The sequence below is a fragment of the Anabrus simplex genome, chromosome 8 (assembly GCF_040414725.1).
Source record: "Anabrus simplex isolate iqAnaSimp1 chromosome 8, ASM4041472v1, whole genome shotgun sequence".
Classification (NCBI taxonomy): domain Eukaryota; kingdom Metazoa; phylum Arthropoda; class Insecta; order Orthoptera; family Tettigoniidae; genus Anabrus; species Anabrus simplex.
In genome coordinates this window covers 145,856,328-145,879,373 of record NC_090272.1, presented here as the reverse complement: position 1 = coordinate 145,879,373, position 23,046 = coordinate 145,856,328, and the positions used below count along the sequence as shown (strand labels likewise).

The window sequence follows — 23,046 nt, the reverse complement described above, 5'->3', positions numbered from 1 at the left end:
AGAAAAGAAAGCCACCGGTAAAAAAATCATTTCTTGAGTTGTTTTCTCGTGATGCCTGTACAATCCATCCATACAGTACATACATGCATACATACACATATGACAGAAGTTTAAAAAATGCATTTACTTGTTACTTAGGGCAGGACCTACATACAGATATCAATTTTGCAAAATTCTGACCAAATTGCAGACAAAACATTTTATTTATACAATTTTTGGCAATGTAAGAATTAAAAGGGAAAGGTCGTATCATAACGAGTGACTACCTTTTACTTGCTACGGTCGTATGAAATGTGTTGGGCAATTATCTTCTGAAGATTATGCTGTTTATTTTTGAGGCACGGTAATCACAGGTATATTGTTATTGGTATGAGGTTTGTTGTGCTGGAATGAACTCTATTTGATTTATTTTAGGCCAGATTTGTACGTCTGCGGATGTAGAGTGGGTCTCGACTCACAAGTGACCACGTCTGGTCCGTGTTTCGACAGCTATGCACTCCGACCGGCCAACCGAGCAGAGGAGGAGGGCCTGTGTGTTCGGGAGACAGATGGGCTTGTCCCAAGCGTCGGCTGTCCTTAGAATGGTTTTCATTCTCCTGCACTAATGCGAATGCCTGCAGAATTCCTAGTATAGGCCACGGCCGCCAACCCTCTCACCTTTTCCGCACATCCTTCTTCATCGATACAAATCTCCTGGCCTGAGAGACGGCGTCACCGAGTCGGAGGCCCGCCTCCCCCTTCAGGTGAGGAATGAAGACATTAGTAGTAGATGTATCCAACTTCTTTTTAACTTAAGAAAGGGCTCTCTTTATCTTTCCCTGTGATTATTTTTAAGAGCAGCAGACAATCCAGTTAGTTTGCTACACCTTAACCACCTTAACCACCATTCAACTTTTCGTTCTCACAATCAGTTTCACTATCATTATTACAATATTTTATCGGAGAGGTCCATCCGCTGGTTCTAGCCAACCAGTGTCCTACTTAGAACAGTTTACTAACACTGCGCCAGCACCTGACATTTACCATATACGGCGGGACGGAAGGTTGCCGGGTCATTAGTAGGAGTCGTGTCAGGCCAAAGCATTGCTCCATGTGACATACGGCTATGACACTAATACGCTTATTATGTGTGATTAGTCTCCTAGTAGATGATAAATGGACAACTCGCCAAATGACAGAGAAAATTTCGACTCATAAATTTAACTGAAAGATCTTCGCTCATCTGAACCCTGAAGGACAGTAAAAAATAAGTAGAATAAGGGTGTCAAAGAGTAGGAGAGATAGAAAAGACAGTAGGTATGAAAAACTGGGTAATCCGCAGTTTCTGTTCTATTGATACTTACAGTGGACCTCGGAAACACTTTATAATAGTAATAATAGACAGAGACTGGGCTGAGTGGCTCAGACGATAGAGCGCTGGCCTTCTGAACCGAAATTGGTGGGTTCGATCCCGGCTTTTTCGGGTGGTAGTAGAAGGTGCTCAAATAAGCGAGAACTCCACGAGACAATTTCCAGCACCTCGGCATCCCCGAAAATCGTGTATGAACCAATAATTCCTTGCCACAGATCCTTAGCGACGCCAAAGTGTCACAATTTTGCCTCGCAGCAGTTCTTTAACGTGCCGGTAGATAATGACACGAAGTTGACGTATATACAGGCCCTCGGCTGGCACTGACCTCAGCCAGGAACGAACCCGCTTTCCTGAGAGCAAATGGAGAACGACCAACCGACTGCGCCACTGAGATTGGCGGGAATATTTTCAATTTCCTAGCCATAATTACTGGGTACCACGATTCGGTGATTCAGCCAGTGTCAATAAATACCACGATACTGTCACCAAAGTTGACAACATAGACCACTCGTCAGCGAGCAAGCACTGCTTTTATTTTGGACAATATTTAATTTAATTAACATGCGAATTTGAATGCATTTATATCATATAGTATAAACGGTGAAATAATAATAATAATAATAATAATAATAATAATAATAATAATAATAATAATAATAATAATAATAATAATAATAATAATAATAATAATAATAATAATAATAATAATAATATTCCCGTGTGGGGATTTACCGGTTACCTCCATCGGGCGCGTCCCATTGGAATTGGGGAAATAAAATACCACCGTGAAAAAAAAACTGGTCCCTTGCCAGGGTTACGGCGAAGACTGGTAAATGGCCAGAAGCCAGAAAACATCTTGAGGCAACCTCTAGGGCTAACAACCCTAGTTGTAAAAGGATGGGTACCCGTCCAAAGCAAAGTCAAGTCAAAAAGCATGATGGCACAACATTTCAAGAAACATACCCCAGGGGGTAAATCTTCGGATAAATCCCTCGTCGTGAACGCCACGGCGCACGAGTCTCGTTCGGATTCTGGGGGAGACTCGACATCATGCAAGAGACGAGTCGGAGCGTCTCGGTGTACCCCGAAGAGTCAAAAACTCAGGCCAAAATCTAAAACCTTTCTAGCAACTATCAACATAAATTCACTTACATAAACTGGCAAGCTGAAAACCCTCACCAAAGCTCTTCACGAAAATCAGATATCCATAATGGCCCTACAGGAAACAAGGTACCCTGATGAAGAGATTTTTGAATCCGAAGGCTACCGATTTTTCAAGAGCAAAGCGCAAAGAGGAATCCTCAATGGAGCTGTGATGCTTGGAACCGTGTTTGCTGTTAGAACCAAGATCCTTAAATCGGTTGCAAATTTCGAACCTGTGAATGACAGATTGTCTATACTCACAATTAAATGCGCGAACAAAACCTACGCCCTAGTTAACGCACATGCTCCTACAAACGATAAGAACAAGTCTGATCCAGACGAAGTTGATAATTTCTGGGACCTACTGGATGAAAAATTAAACAAAATCCCCAAACACTATGTCAAGCTGCTTTTGGGTGACTTCAATGCCCAACTAGGTCGTGAACAGAAGTACAAGAAAGTTATAGGAAATTACCCTGCTCACAAAAGAACCAATCCCAACGGCAAAAGACTGGTGTCCATTTGCGAAAATCACAACCTGCAGGTCATGTCGACCCACTTTCGCCATTTACCCAGAAAGCAAATGACTTGGCGTTCTCCCGTCCAAACTCTCGGAGAGTTCCAAATTAATCATGTTGCAATCTCCAGGAGAAACAGCCCTGAGATTATGAATGTCAAGGTAAAGAAAGGCATCAATGTGGCCTCAGATCATTATATGTCTCTTATCAAATTCAAACCAATTCCTGCAAACACAAGGAAGATAACTAAACAGATCACACGCTTCGACAATAATCAACTTCGGCAAAGGGTCGAGGAGTTCCAGGAGAAGGCTAGACCAAATGACTGTGACTTTAACAACGCCAAAAGTCTCCTTGTTGAGGCCGCCAAAGACGTTGCAGAAATCAAGAGAAGCAAAAAGCATGCCTGGTGGAATGGTACCTGCGAATCAGTCCTCCAAGAAAGACTCAATGCGTGGAAAGAGTACGACTCTACGAAATCAGAAAATGATTGGGAAACCTACAAAACCCAACGTGCCCAAGCAGCTAGGGTGTTCAGAACTGAGAAGCGTAAATACGAAAAATCTCTCATTGAAAAGATAGAACAAAACTTTAGGAAGAATGAAAGCAGAGAGTACTACAGAGCCTTCAAACGCAAACTCACTGGCTATAAACCACCATATCTATGCTTTGAGCGAAAGGACGGCACACTGGCGACGTCAAATGAACAAAAATTCCAGCATTCTGGCAGATTACTTCAAGAATTTACTTAATTGCTCTAAACCGCAAAGCGCCATTGAGACCAAGGAACCCTTACTCAGGTACCCAGATTCCAGACCACCCGACAGAGATGAAATCAAGCGCCACATTGCCCGTCTCAAAAATAACAAAGCGCCGGGGGAAGACTCAGTAGTAACAGAACTATGGAAATATGCCCCAGAGGAATCACTTGATATCTTGCAAAAGCAAATAGAAGAAATTTGGAACAAGGAGACCCTACCCGAAGATTGGAAGATAGCTTTGATCCATCCATTACACAAAAAAGGCAGCATGAAGAACATCAACAACTACAGAGGAATATCTTTGCTACCCGTGACTTACAAAATTCTATCACTTGCCATCCTGGAGCGTTTGGAAGCACAAGTCGAACATCAAATAGGTGAATACCAAGGAGGGTTCAGAAAAGGTCGCTCAACAGCTGAACAGATCCAAAATCTCAAAACGATCATCAGATATTGTACACTAAGGTCCAAGCAGTATGTGTCTGTCTTTGTGGACTTTAAGAAAGCGTACGACTCCACTGACCGGGAAGTCCTGCTAAACATCTTAAATGAATTTGGAGTTGATTTGAAACTGCTGGCATTAATTAGAGCCACCCTGACCGATACAAAATCCAAGGTGAAGTTCCACGGATGTCTCTCGCATTCCTGTGGCATCAAAACAGGAGTCCGACAAGGTGATGGGCTATCCCCGATACTCTTCAACTGTGTTCTTGAAAAGATCATCAGAACCTGGCGGGTGAGATTACAGGAAACCAACTACAGTCCATTGAGAATAGGAACCAAATCCAAGGGGATCGCAACAGACTGCTTAGCATTTGCCGATGATATTGCTGTTCTCTCAAACGACATAGAAACCGCTAGAGCTCAAGTTGAAATTTTAAAGGAAATTGCCGAACAAACTGGTTTGCAGATATCGTTTGAGAAAACAGAAGTAATGACTAACATCAAAGAGGCTCCACCAAAACTCCATACAAAATACGGGGACATCACCCGAGTAGACAAATTCAAATACCTGGGTGAGATCATCATGAAAAATGGACTGGACAAAGAAGCACTTTAGGAGCGAGTACGCAAACTGGAAATAGCCTACCAAACATCCCGCACAATTTACAACAAAAAAATGCCTTTCCCAAAACACCAAGATACGTCACTATGAAACAGTTCTGAAGCCAGTAGTTCTATATGCAGCCGAAACCCTGTTTCTAAATGCCAACAAAGGACTCCTTGAAGAACTGGAGAAAAGAGAACGCAAAATTGTGAGAGGAATCTTGGGATCAAAGTACAGAAATGGAATCTATCAAAAGAGATCCAACAAGGAAGTCTACAGCAAAATAGAGAAAATTACAGACACAATCAGAAAAAGACGGGCACGATTTTTCGATCATCTGAAAAGAATGGACGGAAGAAAGTTAACTAAAGAAATCTTTCACTTTTTTGATTCAAACCCGAAAACCACAATTCCCTGGTTTAGAAATACCAAAGAAGACCTGCAAATGCTACATATCTCAGCTGAAGACGCCCTTAACAGAGATCTCTTCCGCAAGAAAATATTGACGAACGGGCTAAACCGAGACGAGCAACTGAAGAGACAGAGGAGCGTAAGCAGGCCCACTCACAAAGAATGAGGGAAATTTGGGCTCTAAAGAAGGCCAAGTTCAGTGTCAAATACAACAAGACTTAAAGGGGTCCTTGATGGCCCTAGCGAATAATAATAATAATAATAATAATAATAATAATAATAATAATAATAATAATAATAATAATAATAATAAACGTCAAGTTTTCGAACCAGTTGGAGGATGTCAACTAACGGAGAAAAGGACCATGAGAGGCAGGAATGTGAGAAAGACTTCCAGTGCCTCGCATCCCTAGACTATCGGAATCGGAAGAAAAGAAGAGTTGGCTAAGAGAGGTCTATTAGAATATTATAATTAGAATATTTGCCTGATTTTATTGTTCTAGTTTGAATTTCTACGACTTCAAGAGAGGCATCTGGAAGTCATTAGCACTGAAGAAAACTTTGTCGAACCTCATCGCTACTCTACGACAATCATAAAAATGTATTATACTCAACCGTCGACTAGTCTGACTTCTTACGATTTCAGTTACAACATTCCACTACACATCAGGGTGACTTGAAATCTCCACGTTTTGTCTATTACACACACACACACACACACACACACACACACACGCTCGCACACAATAACACTTTAATACTGAGGGCCACCGGTTCGAGGTGAAATCTCTCATTGAATTGCTAATCTAATTGTTCTTGGTCTCTTCATTTACTTCACCGGACTTCTTTTTTCCTACCCTTATTCCAAATTTATTGGGGTCGGCACTTCAAATGGATTTACCCCAGATTTACTGCAGGATGCCCTTCCTGACGCCAACCCTATCTAGAGGGATGAACTCATTATTCCGTGTTTCTGTGGTGGTTAGTAGTGTGTTGCGTTGTGTTTTGTTGTGTTGTGTGTAGGATACGAAGGGAAGTGTATTCAGACTAACACGAATACCCAATCCCCTAACCAGAGAAACTGACCATACAGAATTAAAATCCTCGACCGGGCTTGGAATCGAACCCGGGGCTCAGGGACGTAACGTCAGGATCTGCAGGGCTTACAATGCATGCGGGCCCGGGCCTTTAGGGACCCCGTGGACTAATCGCAGAAAAATAAAAATAATAGATGCCTAGCCTAATGCCCCTCTGCAAGAATATGGTCAGGCCAGTTTTGTAGACTCAGTCTAAATAGTTTGTTATACAATGTGTACGTAGAGGAGTTTGCAATTTTGTTGCATCTAGCTGCAATTATTATAATAGTGTTGAGTGGAACAGCACAGGTTGTTCTTGCCATCTCTCGCAACACCGTGGTATGCTCCTCACAAAAGACCTACACCAAATTATTTAAAAATAATTACAGCAAAATCTATGCCAGTATACCATATTTCCGTTAGAAAATGATACTTTCGTGATGTGTAGTGCACCAGCGATCGTATTATGCACAAATTTTGCTGAACTTATTCGACAACATTGTATAATGCCAATAGGAGGTAAGTATAGTCAGGTATACTCAACTCAGTTTCGAACGAGCTTTCTTTGAGCAAAAGCTTATCGGTTTGATATTTTTCAAACTTTACTTGAAGAACAGTTTTCGAATTAAATTTGTCTGCATATTTTGCTGTGTTGTAATCGAATAAATAATTATAACTGAGACCGTTATCGGTTACAGAGTATAGTTTCGTAGTTACTGTAAAATGAAACCAATTTTAAGTACGAACGACTTAGTGGTGAATGGTTCAGCAGCTTAGACGTTAAACCACGGAAGCAGCCAAATAAAACCAATTAAACATCATTTTTATCTTACAGTAGTTAATAATCCGTTTGTTTATATAATTTGACAATATATTGCATATTATCTACCTGATGTAATAGAATTTGTATTAGTTATTCGTAGGTTTTGCATTTTATTTGAGGGGGCTCGAATGTTTATTTTGGCAGTTGGGCCCGAATCACATTCGTTACGGCCCTGCCGGGGCTCTCTGAACCGAAGGACAGTATGCTGATCATTCAGTCAAGGAGCTGGGAATAGTTTTACTTCACCATGCTGTAAGGAGTGAAAGAACGGGAAGGTTGGGTCTGTGCTGTAACCGGAGTGACGCAATGAGATGTTGTCGAGGACAACAAGGTGGAGACATTCTGAGTGGGCGATGTGTAACTCCGGCATCTCACTGAAAATTAGAATTACCTAGAAAATATGAAATAAGGGATCTAGAGGAAATTCTAAGCAACCATTCGTATATACAGGCACTTTTCTTCATGTACACACAGCACATCGCATTATCAACTACCACAAGAGCACGCAAAACTAAATACACCCCCTGCAAATAGGATTGGCGTCAAGAGGGGAATCTGGCATTAAAACTGGGCCAAATTAATCAAATGCCCATCCCAACAAATTGGGAAATAAGGCCAGGGAGAATACTAGCCGTATATCCATATAAGCATAATGAATACAGAAAGTAATAATAACCTATGCCTAAATGCTTTCCATCGATCAAATATATATGAGATTTTGAAAAAAGAATAAATGGAGCCATGTGGTCTTTGAAGGACGCTGCCCCAGTAGCTTTGAAGTGAAGTGTCTGGCCGATGAAATCGATTTCTGAAGTGTTAGTAAATGATCACTACACCGCAGTGGGAACGTTAAAATTGGTAAGCTGGCCTTCTGACCCCAAATTGGCAGGTTCGATCCTGGGTCAGTACGGTGGTATTTGAAGGTGCTCAAATACGTCAGCATCGTGTCGGTAGATTTACTGGCACGTAAAAGAACTCCTGCGGGACTAAATTCCGGTCCCTCTGCGTCTCCGAAAACCGTAAAAGTAGTTAGTGGGACGTAAAGTAAATAATATTATTATTAACATTGGTAAGCAAGCTGCTAAAGTTCCGCAAATTCAGAAGGTTTGCTGTCTAATAGTTAAAGCCATACTGAACCCTGTCAGTACCCCTCATTAAGAATGGATGCTAATCTTGTATTTTGCTCCTTAAAACAAGAAACCCCACCACTATCACTATCTGCTGCTGACAATATTATCCCAGACCGAGCAGTGGGGCTTTGGAGCCGAGCTCTGCGTTCGGGAGGCGGTGGGTTGAACCCTACTGTCGGATGTCCTGAGAATAGTTTTCTGTAGTTTCCCATTCTCACCTTCAAGCAAAGGCTTGGACAGCCAATTCATGGGCCACAGCCGCTCCCTTCTCACCCTCCCCATCGCCTCAAATCACCACCACTCATCTCCTGGCCAGAGAGCGGGCGCCATTCTCTAAGTGGCCCGCCTTACCCCCCTTCGGGGTAAGGAATGAAAGTTTTAAAAATCTGTCAATAGACGTGTCTCAGATGTCAAGTGGTTTATATTCACCCGCCATCACTAATCAATTTTAACTCACCCAGACTGTTGTCCATTTGGCCCTGCTGACTCTGTACAGTAGTCACCGTCTGCCGTACAGTCGTCATCCTGAAAAAAAGAGAACAGCTAGTATTACTTGGTGAATGTTTCTTTTCTTGATATTCTTGCTTGGTGAAATTGTCTTGAGATAGCAAGGATAGCAGTATGTTTATTTGGAGTGTGAAGCCTGATATAACAAGAATGCACTGAAGATCACACTGTAAGGCATATACACACACATCAGAAATGTTTTGCATTACCCCGGACCAAAGAGTTCCTGACTCTTAAAGAAACACAAAAAGAAAGACAGCGTAAGAGAGACATACAGAGGTACCACATCAGCGTTATTTATTGCCCAATAGAACAACAAATGAGAGCCTCTACAACAATCCAGTGCTTTCTCAATATCAGTTAGTTTAATTTGCGAAAAAGAATCGATATCAGTTAGTCTACTGAATACAACACACACCAGAACCTTCAACAGAGGGTAGCATGTCTCCCTGCACTAACGCATGCCTGAAATCGTCTTGGCATACTCACTGGTTCATCGAGGTAATGTGGGTCCAAATTGTCACACTCGTTAACAATGGCAATTCGGCGTAGATATCACAGAGTATTTGGTCGGTCGTGACGTCCATAAAGAGCCTTCTTTATTTTATCCAAGGCATGTTCGATATCAAGAGGATTCGTTGTGCCGACCACACGACACCTTGTAACCTGCAGGTTGAGCAGAGGTCGCTTGATAAGCCATAGTCCTTCGGGGCTGTTGCGCCATGGGATTTGGTTTATGTTCGACTGGGTTTATGTCTGGAGAACATGGCGTCCACTCGAGTCGAGCGATATCGTGATCACGAAGGAAGTCATTAACGAGAACCGCACGATGGTTGTACGCATTGTCGCCATTAAGACAGATTCTACTCAAGAAATGTTGGCGACGCGAAGGCTGTCGTCTGTGTATCGTAGAGCTGAGACACTGCCCTACATGACCAAGAGTGGCGTACGGTGGGCCCAAATAATACCACCCCAAAACAACAGGGAATCGCCTTTCTGCGCGAGGTGAACAGTGTGTCTGAGACGTGAAGCTAGATTGCCTCCAAAACATGTTGCCGACGATCGTCAGGTACAAGGCTAATGCGACATTCATCGGTGAAAAGGACTTTTATGCCATTTCTGAAAAGACAATTCAGCATAATGTTGATCCCATCTGTACCGCGCCCTATGAAGTCTAGGTTTGATAGCTGGGCCTCGCCATGTGCACAGAGAGTGAAGTTGTCCCTCGTGCAACCTGTTTCTCACAGTTTGAGCTGAAACGCAATCAGCGCGACGACATCCTGAGATGTAGTCTATTGTTTGGCTTTTAGGATCGGGTCCGCTGTCTCTTATATCAGGCAACTCGTCAATGGTCTCAAGAGGGAGTGAACCCCTTTCTAGTCCTCAGCTTAAGCTTAAAATCCTTGTACGAGCCAGAAACCCAACGTGATACCTCCGAGTGAGAGATAGACACGCTGCCCCTACAATATGTTGTTATTATTATTATTATTATTATTATTATTATTATTATTATTATTATTATTATTTTATACATAGTTGAGCCTCTATGGACTGAGTGGTAACAACCAACTTCATTTTAGTGTCTAGGTCTTGTTCTGGTTCCGGCTTTGACTTCCTGCCAGTATCTTCTGAGGCCAGCGACAAGTGCCTGTTTACGCTCTTCAGACAAAGGTTTTTTCCGTCTTCTGGAAGTTGATGCCATTTTGAAACCTTGATAGTTGTTCACGAATCTTCTGAATGCGTTCCTGTCATGAATTTCTTGGTCTGAAATACTACTCTTCCTCAGATCTTTTCCGAATTCCTGGAACCATCTCGACCTTGTTGCCTTAGATTGAATACAATTCCATATTCTTTTTGTTAGTCGATCATCAGTCATCCTCAAGAGATGACCGTAAAATAATAGCCGTCTCTTCTTAATTGACGCTGTTCTGTCTTGCTGTGCAGATCCTCATTTGGTCCCATTCGCTACTGTCCATCAACCCACCTGTTATATAGGATTTTTCTTAGTATCTTGCGCTCTCTTTTATTCCAGCCGGTCAGCTTGACCTTTACTACTTAAGGTCAAAGTTTCAGATGCATATAATCCGTCAGGTTTTACAACTGGGTTATAGTGTCGGAACTTGGCCCCTATACTCATAGACTTTTTACTATAGATATTCTTTGTCATTTGGTATGCCTGGTCTAACTTCCTCATCCTGTCATTGATTGCTTCTTCTTCTAATCCATTCTGATGGATGACTTCACTAAGATATCTGAAATTCTTGACTCGACCGATTTTTCCAAGATTAGTGATCATCCATTCAGGTCCATCACAGATGTTTGTCATATATGTTGTCTTCGGAATCTGGAGTCCTACCTTTTCAGCAACTTCTGACAGCCTATTGATCTCGTTGACTGCTGAATCTAAGTTGTTCAGCAAAGGCCAGGCAGTCAACGTACACCCCTTTGTGCTTAGGACCAATTCTGAACTGATCTTCCTTTGCTTCTTCTTGGTCTAACAACTTCCTCCACTCTCGAATGACTTTTTCCAAAACACAGTTGAAGAGGAGTGGGGATAGTCCATCTCCCTGTCGGACACCCGTTCTGATTGTAAACGGTTCTGAGATCTCACCCATAAATTTTACTTTCGACACTGTGTTGGTTAGAGTTTGATAAAAGAAAAATTCTTGACGTATCGTCCACTCCAAACTCTTCCAAAATGTTCATTAATGACTCGCGGTCAATGGACTCATATGCTTTCTGAAAGTCAACAAACACAACCACGTAGCTGTGCCCTCCTCTCTTCTTGTACCTGATGATGCTCTTCAGGTTAAAGATCTGTTCTGGGCACGAACGGCTTTTTCTGAAGCCAGCCTGGTATTCCCCAATCTGTTGGTTAAGGTGAGCTTCTATTCTGTTCTGAACTGCTTTGGAGAAAGTCTTATAGGGAACAGATAGGCCTACTAGTGAGATGCCTTTGTAGTTGTTGACATTCTTTTTTATCACCTTTCTTGTGCAGAAGGTGGATTAGTGCTGACAGCCTTTCAGTTGGTATCATCCCAGTTCTCCAGATATCTTCAAAAAGCTTGACTAGTACATCTAGAGTTTCATCATTTGCCAGCTTCAGTAGTTCTGCCACTATCGAATCTTCACCAGCTGCCTTATTATTCTTTAAGCTGTTTACAATCTGCTTGATCTCCTCTTTACAAGGAGGGGGGGGGGGCGAGTTGGGTATTTTGTGGATCGGGTCGCACACAGGGAATCTTTCATTTGGTTCATCACAAAGTACAGAGACATGATCGTGCAGTTTTCTTTGTTGGTCAAGCCCAGCTTTCCATTATTATTATTATTATTATTATTATTATTATTATTATTATTATTATTATTATTATTATTATTAGAACGTTACTTCATCTACTATCGATATCAAGGGAAGCTAGATCATAAGAACTTTCTCATGAACAAAAAAGTTCTATGACATGTCAGAAAATCTACTGGTACGTACTCCCCCATTTAAGCATACGGTAATTAATAAATGATCCCTTAACCGAGAGCACAGATTGCGGGTGTTTTAGCAACTGTTGCGTCTGCTCACTTTGATTAGCTGTGATAATGTTTACAACTTGAATTTCCAACAACAAATCTGGACTTTAAACAAAGCTATTTTCTAACAGCTCCTGTTGGGAGTGTGGAAACAACTTGAGGATACACCATAGTCGGGATGGCCGCTCACAACGGTTCAAGATCTCGAATTGCCCAGAGCTGTAATAGCTTAGTGGCATCAGTTTCTCGCCAAGGCGGCCACAGTTCAAATCCCGGTTAATATACGGTACTTGGCATTTAAAAAATTAAAATCCACGTCTCTGTGGTTCGGGTTTTACATAAAACATACATATAAGTGAGCATGAGTTGTCACCGAAATATGATGCTGAGATTGCGGTAGCTGTGCACTCTCGCCCGTAGCGCAGTCCGACCTTGAGATACCTTGGTTGCAGACTGCAAAGGCAGGTGGTCGAGGACAGCCGATAACTGCCAAGTGCTCTCTCCAATTAAGATACGCAAATGGCCCTATTCAATGTCAAGTCTCCTCCTGAAAAGAAATATCTTACTTTATTAAAGCTTTAAACTATTATTTTGTTAGTAAATAACAGAGGCGTAGAATAATGCAGAGGGAGAGAACAACTCATTAAATTTTCTTAACAACAAACTTCGTTCAATTTGCAACGCACATTATTCGTTACTATAATAATAGTAATTTGGCTTTCGGCCATTTTGCCATACAGTCAGCATTGTATTAACAAAGAAAATGACAGTACAGTCAAAACCGTTTATTGCGACATCGCTTTTAACGACGTATCGGTTATAACGACAAAATCTAATGGTTCCGTCTAAAGTCTATTTAAATACTATTTAAAAAATCGCTTAGTACATCACTTACTGCGGCATATGGTATAAACGGGCATAGTTTTATAACTTTTTTGAGGAAAAATGCATCGGTTATAAAGTCCAATGTTGATTTTTGTTTGTTACGCGTTTAGCGATTGCTGTCAACAATGTAAAGCTTATTTTCAAATTCTTGTTTTCAGTAGATTGTAGATTTCAAATCAGTCTGTCTGTTATATAGTCAAGGTACGTATCGCTGTGGAGATGTCGCAAAAGAAAGGGAAAGTGTTTAATATTGAAGAAAAGTCACAAATAATATGGGGATTACAAAATGGGGAAACAAACGTCAGCATCTTTGGAAGGAAAGAGAGAACATCTCATGTATTAGCCAAGACCGTGCGCGACATTACTGACCAATTTACATTGTTACCACTTCTTTCCTCACCTTTTTTTGCCTCTGTGGATCAGTGGTAGAGTGTCGGCCTCCGGATCCTGAGATAGCGGGCTCAAACCCGGCAAAGGTAGACAGATTTTTGAAAAGCGGAAGAAAATCCATTCGACACTCCATGTCATACGATGTCGACATGTAAAAGATCTTTGGTGACATATTTGCTGTTTACCAGACAAAAATCATTATATCTCAGCCGTAGACGCCCAAGAGAGTTCCGCTTTACTAGGTCTGCCATCTAGTAGGCCTAGAGTAAAACAGAACGTCGAAATTGACGAGAAGACAGGCAGATGGTGTCAAATTGAAATGTCTGCACACGGTAGCTGAGGCCACAGATTATTATTACTATTATTATTATTATTATTATTATTATTGATGTGTAATTTGCTGCAATATTATTGGTGTACCTAGTATGTAAACATTAGAAGAAAATTATTCCTCTCAGTTCCACTCCAGCAATACTGCATTGCAAATGGAGTAGTTCTTTCACTTAGGTCTTTTGAAGTTTTGACTTTATTTTGTTAATTATTCATGTAAGTGTGCAAAATAAAACTTACAGGTATGACATTTTTAACAGAAACAAAAACCTGGTTTTTTGCGACTATCGCCTATAACGCCGTTAATCTGCGGTCCCTCCGGAGTCGTTATAACCAGCTTCGACTGTATTATAATAATTGTTGAAGAAATGAGGAGGTCACTTGTAGGTATCTTTTCAAAATAAATCCCTTCATTGGATAATATCCTGGATAATCTAATGTTTACAGTTCATTCTTTTGTATTATCTCGTATCAGGTACTCGGTATTATGTAAATAAATAAATAAATAAATAAATAAATAAATAAATAAATAAATAAATAAATAAATAAATAAATAAATAAATAAATACAATTTCTCTTATTTATTTATTTATTTATTTATTTATTTATTTATTTATTTATTTATTTATTTATTTATTTATTTATTTATTATTTTCGAGAAATCCACCTACAGTTTGTATACACTATGACTGCAAGGAGAAATCAATCAGTCAATTAATTAATCGCTTCTGATCTGCATTTAGGACAGTCGCCCATGTGGCGGATTTCGTATCCGTTGTTTTCCTAACCTTTTCTTAAATGATTTCAAAGAAATTGGATATGCATGGAACATCTCCCTTGGTAAGTTATTCCAATTCGTAACTCCCCTTCCTGTAAATGAATATTTGTCCCAAATTGTCCTTTTGAATTCCAACTTTATCTTCATATTGTGATCCTTCCTACTTTTAAAGACGCCACTCAAACTTATACATCTACTAATGTCATTCCACGCCATCTCTTCGTTGACAGCTCCGAACATACCACTTAGTCGAGCAGCTCGTCTTCTTTCTCCCAAGTCTTCCCAGCCCAATCTTTGCAACATTTTTGTAACGCTACTCTTTTGTCGGAAATCACCCAGAACAAATCGAGCTGCTTTTCTTTGGATTTTTTCCAGTTCTTGAATGAATCATAATCATGTGCAGAGATCTGTACCCTGTATTTACAATCCCATTTATGTGATTACCCCAATGAAGATATTTCATTATATTAACACCTAGGTTCTTAAAGTGATCCTCATAAGGAACGTTCACCCCATCAATGCCGTAATTAAAACTGAGAGGACTTTTCCTATTTGTGAAACTCACAACCTGACTTTAAACCCCGTTTATCATCATACGATTGTCCGACTCGTTGGCTGAATAGTCAGCGTACTGGCCTTCGGTTCAGAGGGTCCCGAGTTCGATTCCCGGCCGGGTCGGGGATTTTAACCTTCATTGGTTAATTCCAGTGACCCGGGGGCTGGGTGTTTGTGCTGTCCCCAACATGCCTGCAACTCACACACCACACATAACACTATCCTCCACCACATTAACACGCAGTTACCTATACATGGCATATGCCGCCCACCCTCATCGGAGAGTCTGCCTTACAAGGGCTGCATTCGGCTAAAAATAGCCACACGAAATTATATTATATATCATACGATTGCCTGCTGTCCATCTCACAACATTATCGAGGTCATTTTGCAGTTGATCACAATCTTATAACTTATTACTCTATACAGAATAACATCATTCGCAAAAAGCCTTATCTCTGATTCCACTTCTTTACTCATATCATTTATATAAGAAAACATAAAGGTCCAATAATACTGCCTTGAGGAATTACTTGAGGAAGTAAAAGAGACGGGGCCGCGGGGTCGGACAAGAAGCAAAGTTAAGATATTTATCAGTTTTGTGAACAATACTGACCGTGCTATACTGTGCTTTGTGCAAATACTACAAAAGCGCTTCAGAAATAAGGTAACAAGAGCTCACACGGAGAAACTTTATTTTACAGGCAGATACAAGGATACACAGTAGTAGAGCACTGATACGAATTACTATTCAATATAGTCGCCATTCTTGTCCAAACACTTGTTCCAGCGGTAAACCAAGGCATCAACACCGGTATGGAAGAAATCTGTGTCCAGTCCTGAAGCCATATCTTGCAGGCATGCTGAATTGCCGTATCGCCACTGAATTTCTTACCACCCACGGTGCTTCTTCAAATTAAAATTCAAAGTACAGTATACTGTATTTCCAGTATCTGGTCCGAATAGATGAAAATAACTGGGTGCCAGATCGTGGATGTGGGGAGGTTGGTCTAGATAGTTGATTTTTATTTATTTTTTCGCCAGTGCTTTAACGTCGCACTAACACATTCAAGGTTTTCGCCGTCACAAGGATTGTGAAGGAAGCGGCCATGGCCTTTAATTAATGTACAACCCCAGCATTTTCCCGGTGAGAAAATGGGAAACTAGTGAAAACCATATTCAGGGCTACCAACGGTGGGATTCGAACACACCATCTCCCGAATGCAAATTCACACCTGTGCCACTCTAACCGCGCGGCCAACTCGCGGTTCATTTCTTCTCCAGGGGAGCGACAGTGAATGCTGCCAAATTTCTCCCAAACATTAATGCGAGTAAAAGCAAAATCCAGTCTAAAAATATAGAAATATGAAATGGCGTATGGCTTTTGGTGTCGGGAGTGTACGAGGACATGTTCGGCTCGCCAGGTGCAGGTATTCTGATTTGACTCCCGTAGGCGACCTGCGCGTCGTGATGAGGATGAAGGCAACACATACACCCATCCCCCGTGCCAGCGAAATTAATTAATAATGGTTAAAATTCCCGACACTGCCGGGAATCGAATCCGGGACCCCTGTGACCAAAGGCCAGCACGCTAACCATTTAGAATGGAGCCAGATAATACAGAAATAAATGCAGTTTATAAAACCTAACCTACTATTAAACGACTTTGGCATTATTACAAATACATTGTAAAATTTTAAAATTAAACTACGGCTTGTAGATAACATTAAGGTGTTAGAAACAATGTAATTCAATTCCTCGGTAATTTCCGAGAATGTGGGTAGCAAAACAGATCTTGCTGGTCAGTACACTGAACGATAACGAGCCTTTTTTGCAAATACCTGCAAAATGCTAGTCATCCCTAAAAAACACCATATTAAAAGATATTGCAACAGGAGGAAACAGTTCGCCTCTTTGCGTGGCATCATTGGAATTCAGTAGGGCACGAAGGCAGTGCCCACAGGCACAGGGTCCGCCATCCTAACATAATAAAACTAAACATGTTTAATGGCAAAGTAGTCAACATATAAATGGACAGACTTAAACTAGTGTATCTAACTAATTTACTACATAAGGAACAAAGGCACACAGGTAACATACCAAACGGAAAATCAGTGTCGTATAATCCCACCAAAAATGCAAGGATAACCAGATCAGGAAGAAAACTAGCATTTCCAAAAAGTACATCGATTATGAATCTTAGAACAGTGATTTCCATATTTTCAATTCAAGACATTCCGTGTATTATGTATTTCTATGTTCCAGTATCACCTTTTTTTACATTATAAATTCATACATTATGGACTTGAAAACAGTGATTTCTATATTTTCTTAATTATTACCAAAATATCATTCATCTCTCATGTAGATACACACCCTGTGGATAGCCCAGAAAACATTAGGTATATCTATAGGTTCAATTGTTTCTGAGAAAAGTAGACCTGCCAGGAACTTACAAAATACTTTTTTTTGAGCGATTGTACATAAGAGTACGATAAAATATATTTTATGATGATAGACCATAGCACGGTAAGGACAATCTGCCACTCGTTCTCCTGTACGCGCATTCAACATCAATCAATCAATCAATCAATACTGATCTGCATTTAGGGCAGTCGCCCAGGTGGCAGATTCCCTATCTGTTGCTTTCCTAGCCTTTTCCGAAATGATTTCAAAGAAATTGGAAATTTATTGAACATCTCCCTTGGTAAGTTATTCCAATCCCTAACTCCCCTTCCTATAAATGAATATTTGCCCCAGTTTGTCCTCTTGAATTCCAACTTTATCTTCATATTGTGATCTTTCCTACTTTTATAGATGCCATTCAAACCTATTCGTCTACTAATGTCATTCCACGCCATCTCTCCGCTGACAGCTCGGAACATACCACTTAGTCGAGCAGCTCGTCTTCTTTCTCTCAATTCTTTCTCTCAATTATCTGTATAAGAACGTGAACCTCAACTCCAATCAAGAGTTCAGAATGGAAGATGTGTTTTTTGGCAGAAGTGAAGGCGAAACAGGTTAAGTAGCCAAATAATATACACTGTTGATGCTAGCCAACACCTGAGTACAGAAATAATTCGCATCTACGCTGTTGCCAACTGTCCAAGCTTCGTACTGGTTACAATGTTACCCATAGCAATGACCGGGTACTTTTGCCAAATAATCTCTGTGACTCAGCATAATGTTTCTAAACATGATACAGTGACTGCTCGGCTGAGGAGTGACTCAGATGACAGCGCTGGCTTTTTTACTCTTAAGCGACGGGTTCGATCCCGACTTAGTCCAGTATTTGGAGGTGCTCAAATATTCCAGTGTTCTGTCAGTACATGTATTGACATGTAAATGAACTCTCGCTGGACTGAGCTTACAGCACCTTGGCATTAATAACAATAATAATGATAATAATAACTACTAACTACTTTACGGTTTTCGGAAATACCGCGGTGTCGAAGTTTCCGCGCGCAGAAGTTAGTTTACGTCCCGATAAATCTACCGAAAGGAGGCTGGAGTATTTGGTCACCTTCAAATACCACCGTAATGAGCTGAGATCGAACCCGCCATCTTAGGATTAGAAGGCCAGCGCTTTACCGTCTGAACCACTCAGCCACCTGGCACGTAAAAGAACTCCCGTGGGACAACATTCCGGCACCTCGGCGTCTCCGAAAACCGTCAGAAAGTAGTTAGTGGGACGTAAAACATTATTATTATTATTATTATTATTATTATTATTATTATTATTATTATTATTATTATTATTATTATTATTATATTTTGTTTATCTCCTATTTAGTTGAATAACTTCGGCCTGTCGGTTCGTCAGCATAGGTAGATCAATTTGATTTAACGGGAATTTAAACATTACCCAGAAATATGTAATGAGTACGATTTAGAAAAAACTCAACATTTTCCACAAAGCACTCTCAAACGATGTAAATAAAGAATTAAGTAAAATTCGCGCACATTAAGAAAAAGCATAAAGAAGGTCGATGCGCCAGATTTAAGAAATATCCCATAGTAAAAGGCTGACAAACCGAAGTTGTATAGCAATTTTAACCCAAGATAAACAACCCTGAGAAACATGGCTTTTAAATCAACCTACTCTACTTATGCTACAGAAAATTGCTCTTGAAATATGGAATATATTGACCAGGGACTAGAAAAAGCACGGTGTGGATACAATTAGGAGGATATTTAAAATACTCTCGTTATGCTGCTTGTCTGCGTTCTGTGTTTAGCTTCGTTGTTTCTCATTTACACACAACAAAGCTGGCAAGAGGGCCACAATTGCCCAGCCCAGTGACTCACTAGAGGGCTGTACGTCTTGGTCTCACACTCAGCTATAATTATCGCGTCAGTCATAGGTGTGACAGATTGCTCGCCCTTCTATAGTGGTGGTTTAGACTCCTATTTCAATACGTAGGTCCATGTCCAGAATCCTTGTGAGAATTAGCATAGTTGCTTCCTATCCCGTAAGCCTCGGTTCGATTCCCAACTGCACCACTAATTTAAGACTGGATTGAGGGACTGCACTCAACCTCACTTAAGACATTTGAGTAGAGGAGAGGATAATTATCCCGATAGTTTCTCACTTCAACTACCGGTACGGGTTTCAGTAACAATCATTGAGTGCCTACCGTCGAATATTTCTCACATTTACGTCAGAAAAATGTTATGATAGTAACTTACGTCAAGTTCAACAGCCATTCTCAGTGGCGCAGACGGTTAACCGTTGTTCTTCTGTTTCAAGGATAGTGGGTTCGATCCCTGTTGAGGTAGCCGGCATCTAGTGTTTCATTTATTGAATCTGCGACAACTCCAAGTCGTTGGCTTCTATCATGTTAACAAGCACCTGTGGGATTCTCTTAAGAAACTGCAACAGGAGGATCATTTCAAGTATTTTGGATGTGTATTCTCCCAGGATGGTAGTATAAGTGAAATTGAACAAGGTGAAGCAAAATGAGCTCGTAGCTGCGATAAACGGTATTTTGTATGAAAGAAGTTAGCACTCAGACGAAATGAACTGTTTTCAGACCGACTCTGTTATCCGGGAGTGAAAGCTGGGTGGACTCAGACATTGTTATTCACAAACTGGAGGTAACACGCATGGAAGTAGAGAGAATGATTGCTGGTCCCAGTAGGTGGGAATACTGTCAGAGGGTACCCGTAATAAGGAAATCAAGGCTAAGTTTGCTAGTAGGAAGGGCTAGGAGTGGGAAGGAAGCGGCCGTGGCCTTAATTAAGGTACAGCCCCAGCATTTGCCTGGTGAGAAGATGGGGGACCACGGAAAACCATTTCCAGGGCTGCCGATAGTGGGGTTCGAACCTACTATCTCCCGGATACTGGATACTGGCCGCACTTAAGCGACTGCAGCTATCGAGCTCGGTGCCAGGCTAAGTTAGGAATGAACCCGATGTATGAACCGAGTCAAGTACCGTGGTCACATCTTGTGCATTCATCTTTCTACTTTAAAATAATATACAAACCACTCCCGTATCTCCTCTTCTTCTGCGCGAATGGGTCACTTAGGACCACGCGGAATCAAAATTTGTTGATCTTTTCTCCTTGCCCAATAGTTCTTCATTTTCATCAAATATAGTGTCCGACTCGTTGGCTGAATGGTCAATGTACTGGCCTTCGGTTCAGAGGGTCCCGGGTTCGATTCCCGGCCGGGTCGGGGATTTTAACCTTAATTGCATACCTGCCAACCCTTCCGGTTTACCCGGAAACTTTCCGTTTTTTAACTCGTCTTCCGATTTTCCGATTTATTTTTAATTCTTCCTATTTTTGACCAATATAACGTCCAGTACGGTCAATACTCTTTCCCTAGGATAAAGGATACATTCTTATGTGCTTGTGTAATTTACCGAACCTAATTTTCAAGCATTTTTATTTGATGCTTTATTTCGTGAGTCCGTCGCGTTCGTGTATCGTGTTTCCAGCTCTCTACAGCAGCATGTTTGCTTTACGGCTGGGGATTCGGGACGGCAATCGTCCTACAAGCAAGAGAGGCTAGCGAGCGCTAGCGACTCAGTTAATCGGGACGATAGAATGAGTTTCTTATCGTGTGGTTCGCACACTTATTAACATCGTTGGAATTGTATGCCACGTGTTTTTTCTAGCGGTTATATGCTTTTCTCCGTGTCAAAGTTGTATGTTAATAATATATGAGCATGCCGATCTGTCTTGTACGTGCTAGTTTCGCGTATCGGTACTTCACTGCATTTTTGTTTATTCTTACTTAATAATTTTAATGAGTTGAATGTATTTCAGGGAGTTGTGTCGGTGACAGTTTCTGGTATTTTCTCTTCACGTTATGGCTACAAAACATAAACGTTATCACCAAGTGTTCGGAGATACCTATAAAATTACATTATCGTTCATTTTACAGTCTAATAAAAGAAACTATTATGCGAATCACCTCGGGAGATACATTTCATTTCGAGTTATCGAAACTTCGAAATATAGAGAATACCGTTTTTGAGCATGTATAGCACATAATTCAATCAAATGTATCTACGGGCTTTTACTGAATACGTTATGTTTAATGGTGCAGGTACTTAAAAATATACAAAGAAACTCTTTTTACAGCATCACTTTAATTGTAACCCTTATTATAGTAAGTTTTTAGAAGACAGGATACAGTACATACAGTAGTGAAATAAGAAACATAGCTCCGTTAACACGTTTGGAAAATATCCGTTAGTCTCTTCTGTTTATTGCGGTTAAACTTTCCTCCCTACACGTTGAAACTTCGTCAATACCACGCAGCCGAGTTTCGTAAATGGAGCTTGTCATCCGCGACTTCTGGGCTTGATTTCGTATGTGACCGGTAATTAATTGACACCCGAGAAACGGCGAGGCTTTGCCGATTTGGCGATCACTAGAAGTTCGAGTTTTTCGGTTCCCGTCATATTAGTTTCCAGCTTCACCGGAACCCTTTCTTTACTTGTTAACTGTTCCTCACAAACCGCAAATGCCGTATTGCGCAGTTGATGTTGCGCAAAATTCGAGTTACGTAGTATTTTTTGCGTCAAGGGAGGAAATGTTTGCTTCGGGAAATCGAGAAATTCGTTTAACCTAATTTCTAGAATAGTGAAATAAATACACGGAAGAATAGGACAAACGGCCGGAAAATCTAAGTTCGAGATACTGAAAATTCGAGTAGTTTCGAGATATCGAGGTTCGACTGTATTATTATTATTATTATTTATTATTATTATTATTATTATTATTATTAATGTGTCATAAATTAGAGTGATTGAGGTACATTTTCGCCGGCCCCGTGGTGTAGGGGTAGCGTGCCTGCCTCTTACCCGGAGGCCCCGGGTTCGATTCCCGGCCAGCTCAGGGATTTTTACCTGGACCTGAGGGCTGGTTCGAGGTCCACTCAGCCCACGTGATTAGAATTGAGGAGCTATCTGACGGTGAGATAGCGCTTCCGGTCTAGAAAGCCAGGAATAACGGCCGAGAGGATTCGTCGTGCTGACCACACGGCACCTCGTAATCTGCAGGCCTTCGGGCTGAGCAGCGATCGCTTGGTAGGCCAAGGCCCTTCAAGGGCTGTAGTGCCATGGGGTTTGGTTTGGTTTTGGGGTACATTTTCTTGTAACCATTTTAATGTTTTTTAGTTTAAAATTTTAACTTTAATGATCAAATCACATTGTAACTGTAGGTATGCATGCCTTCCATCCTGTCTTTTTTTTTTCACTTAGACCATGGCACAATATATATGATGAAATACAAGAATTAAAAAATCTTCCTATTTTTGATTTCTAAAAGTTGGCAGCTATGTAATTGGTTAATTCCAGTGACCC

General features: G+C 40.9%; 1 protein-coding gene across 2 annotated transcripts in view; it reads right to left on the bottom strand.

The window, feature by feature from the left end:
- The window catches only part of LOC136878900 (uncharacterized), a 288,522-nt gene that overhangs the window by 148,463 nt on the left and 117,013 nt on the right, over nucleotides 1-23,046 (bottom strand). For both annotated transcript variants that reach the window (XM_067152493.2, XM_067152492.2), the window contains exon 2: nucleotides 8,719-8,786. In XM_067152493.2, the coding sequence (XP_067008594.2) occupies nucleotides 8,719-8,785 (67 nt within the window). In that variant the 5' untranslated portion in view covers nucleotide 8,786. The remainder of the gene's footprint in view (nucleotides 1-8,718; nucleotides 8,787-23,046) is intronic.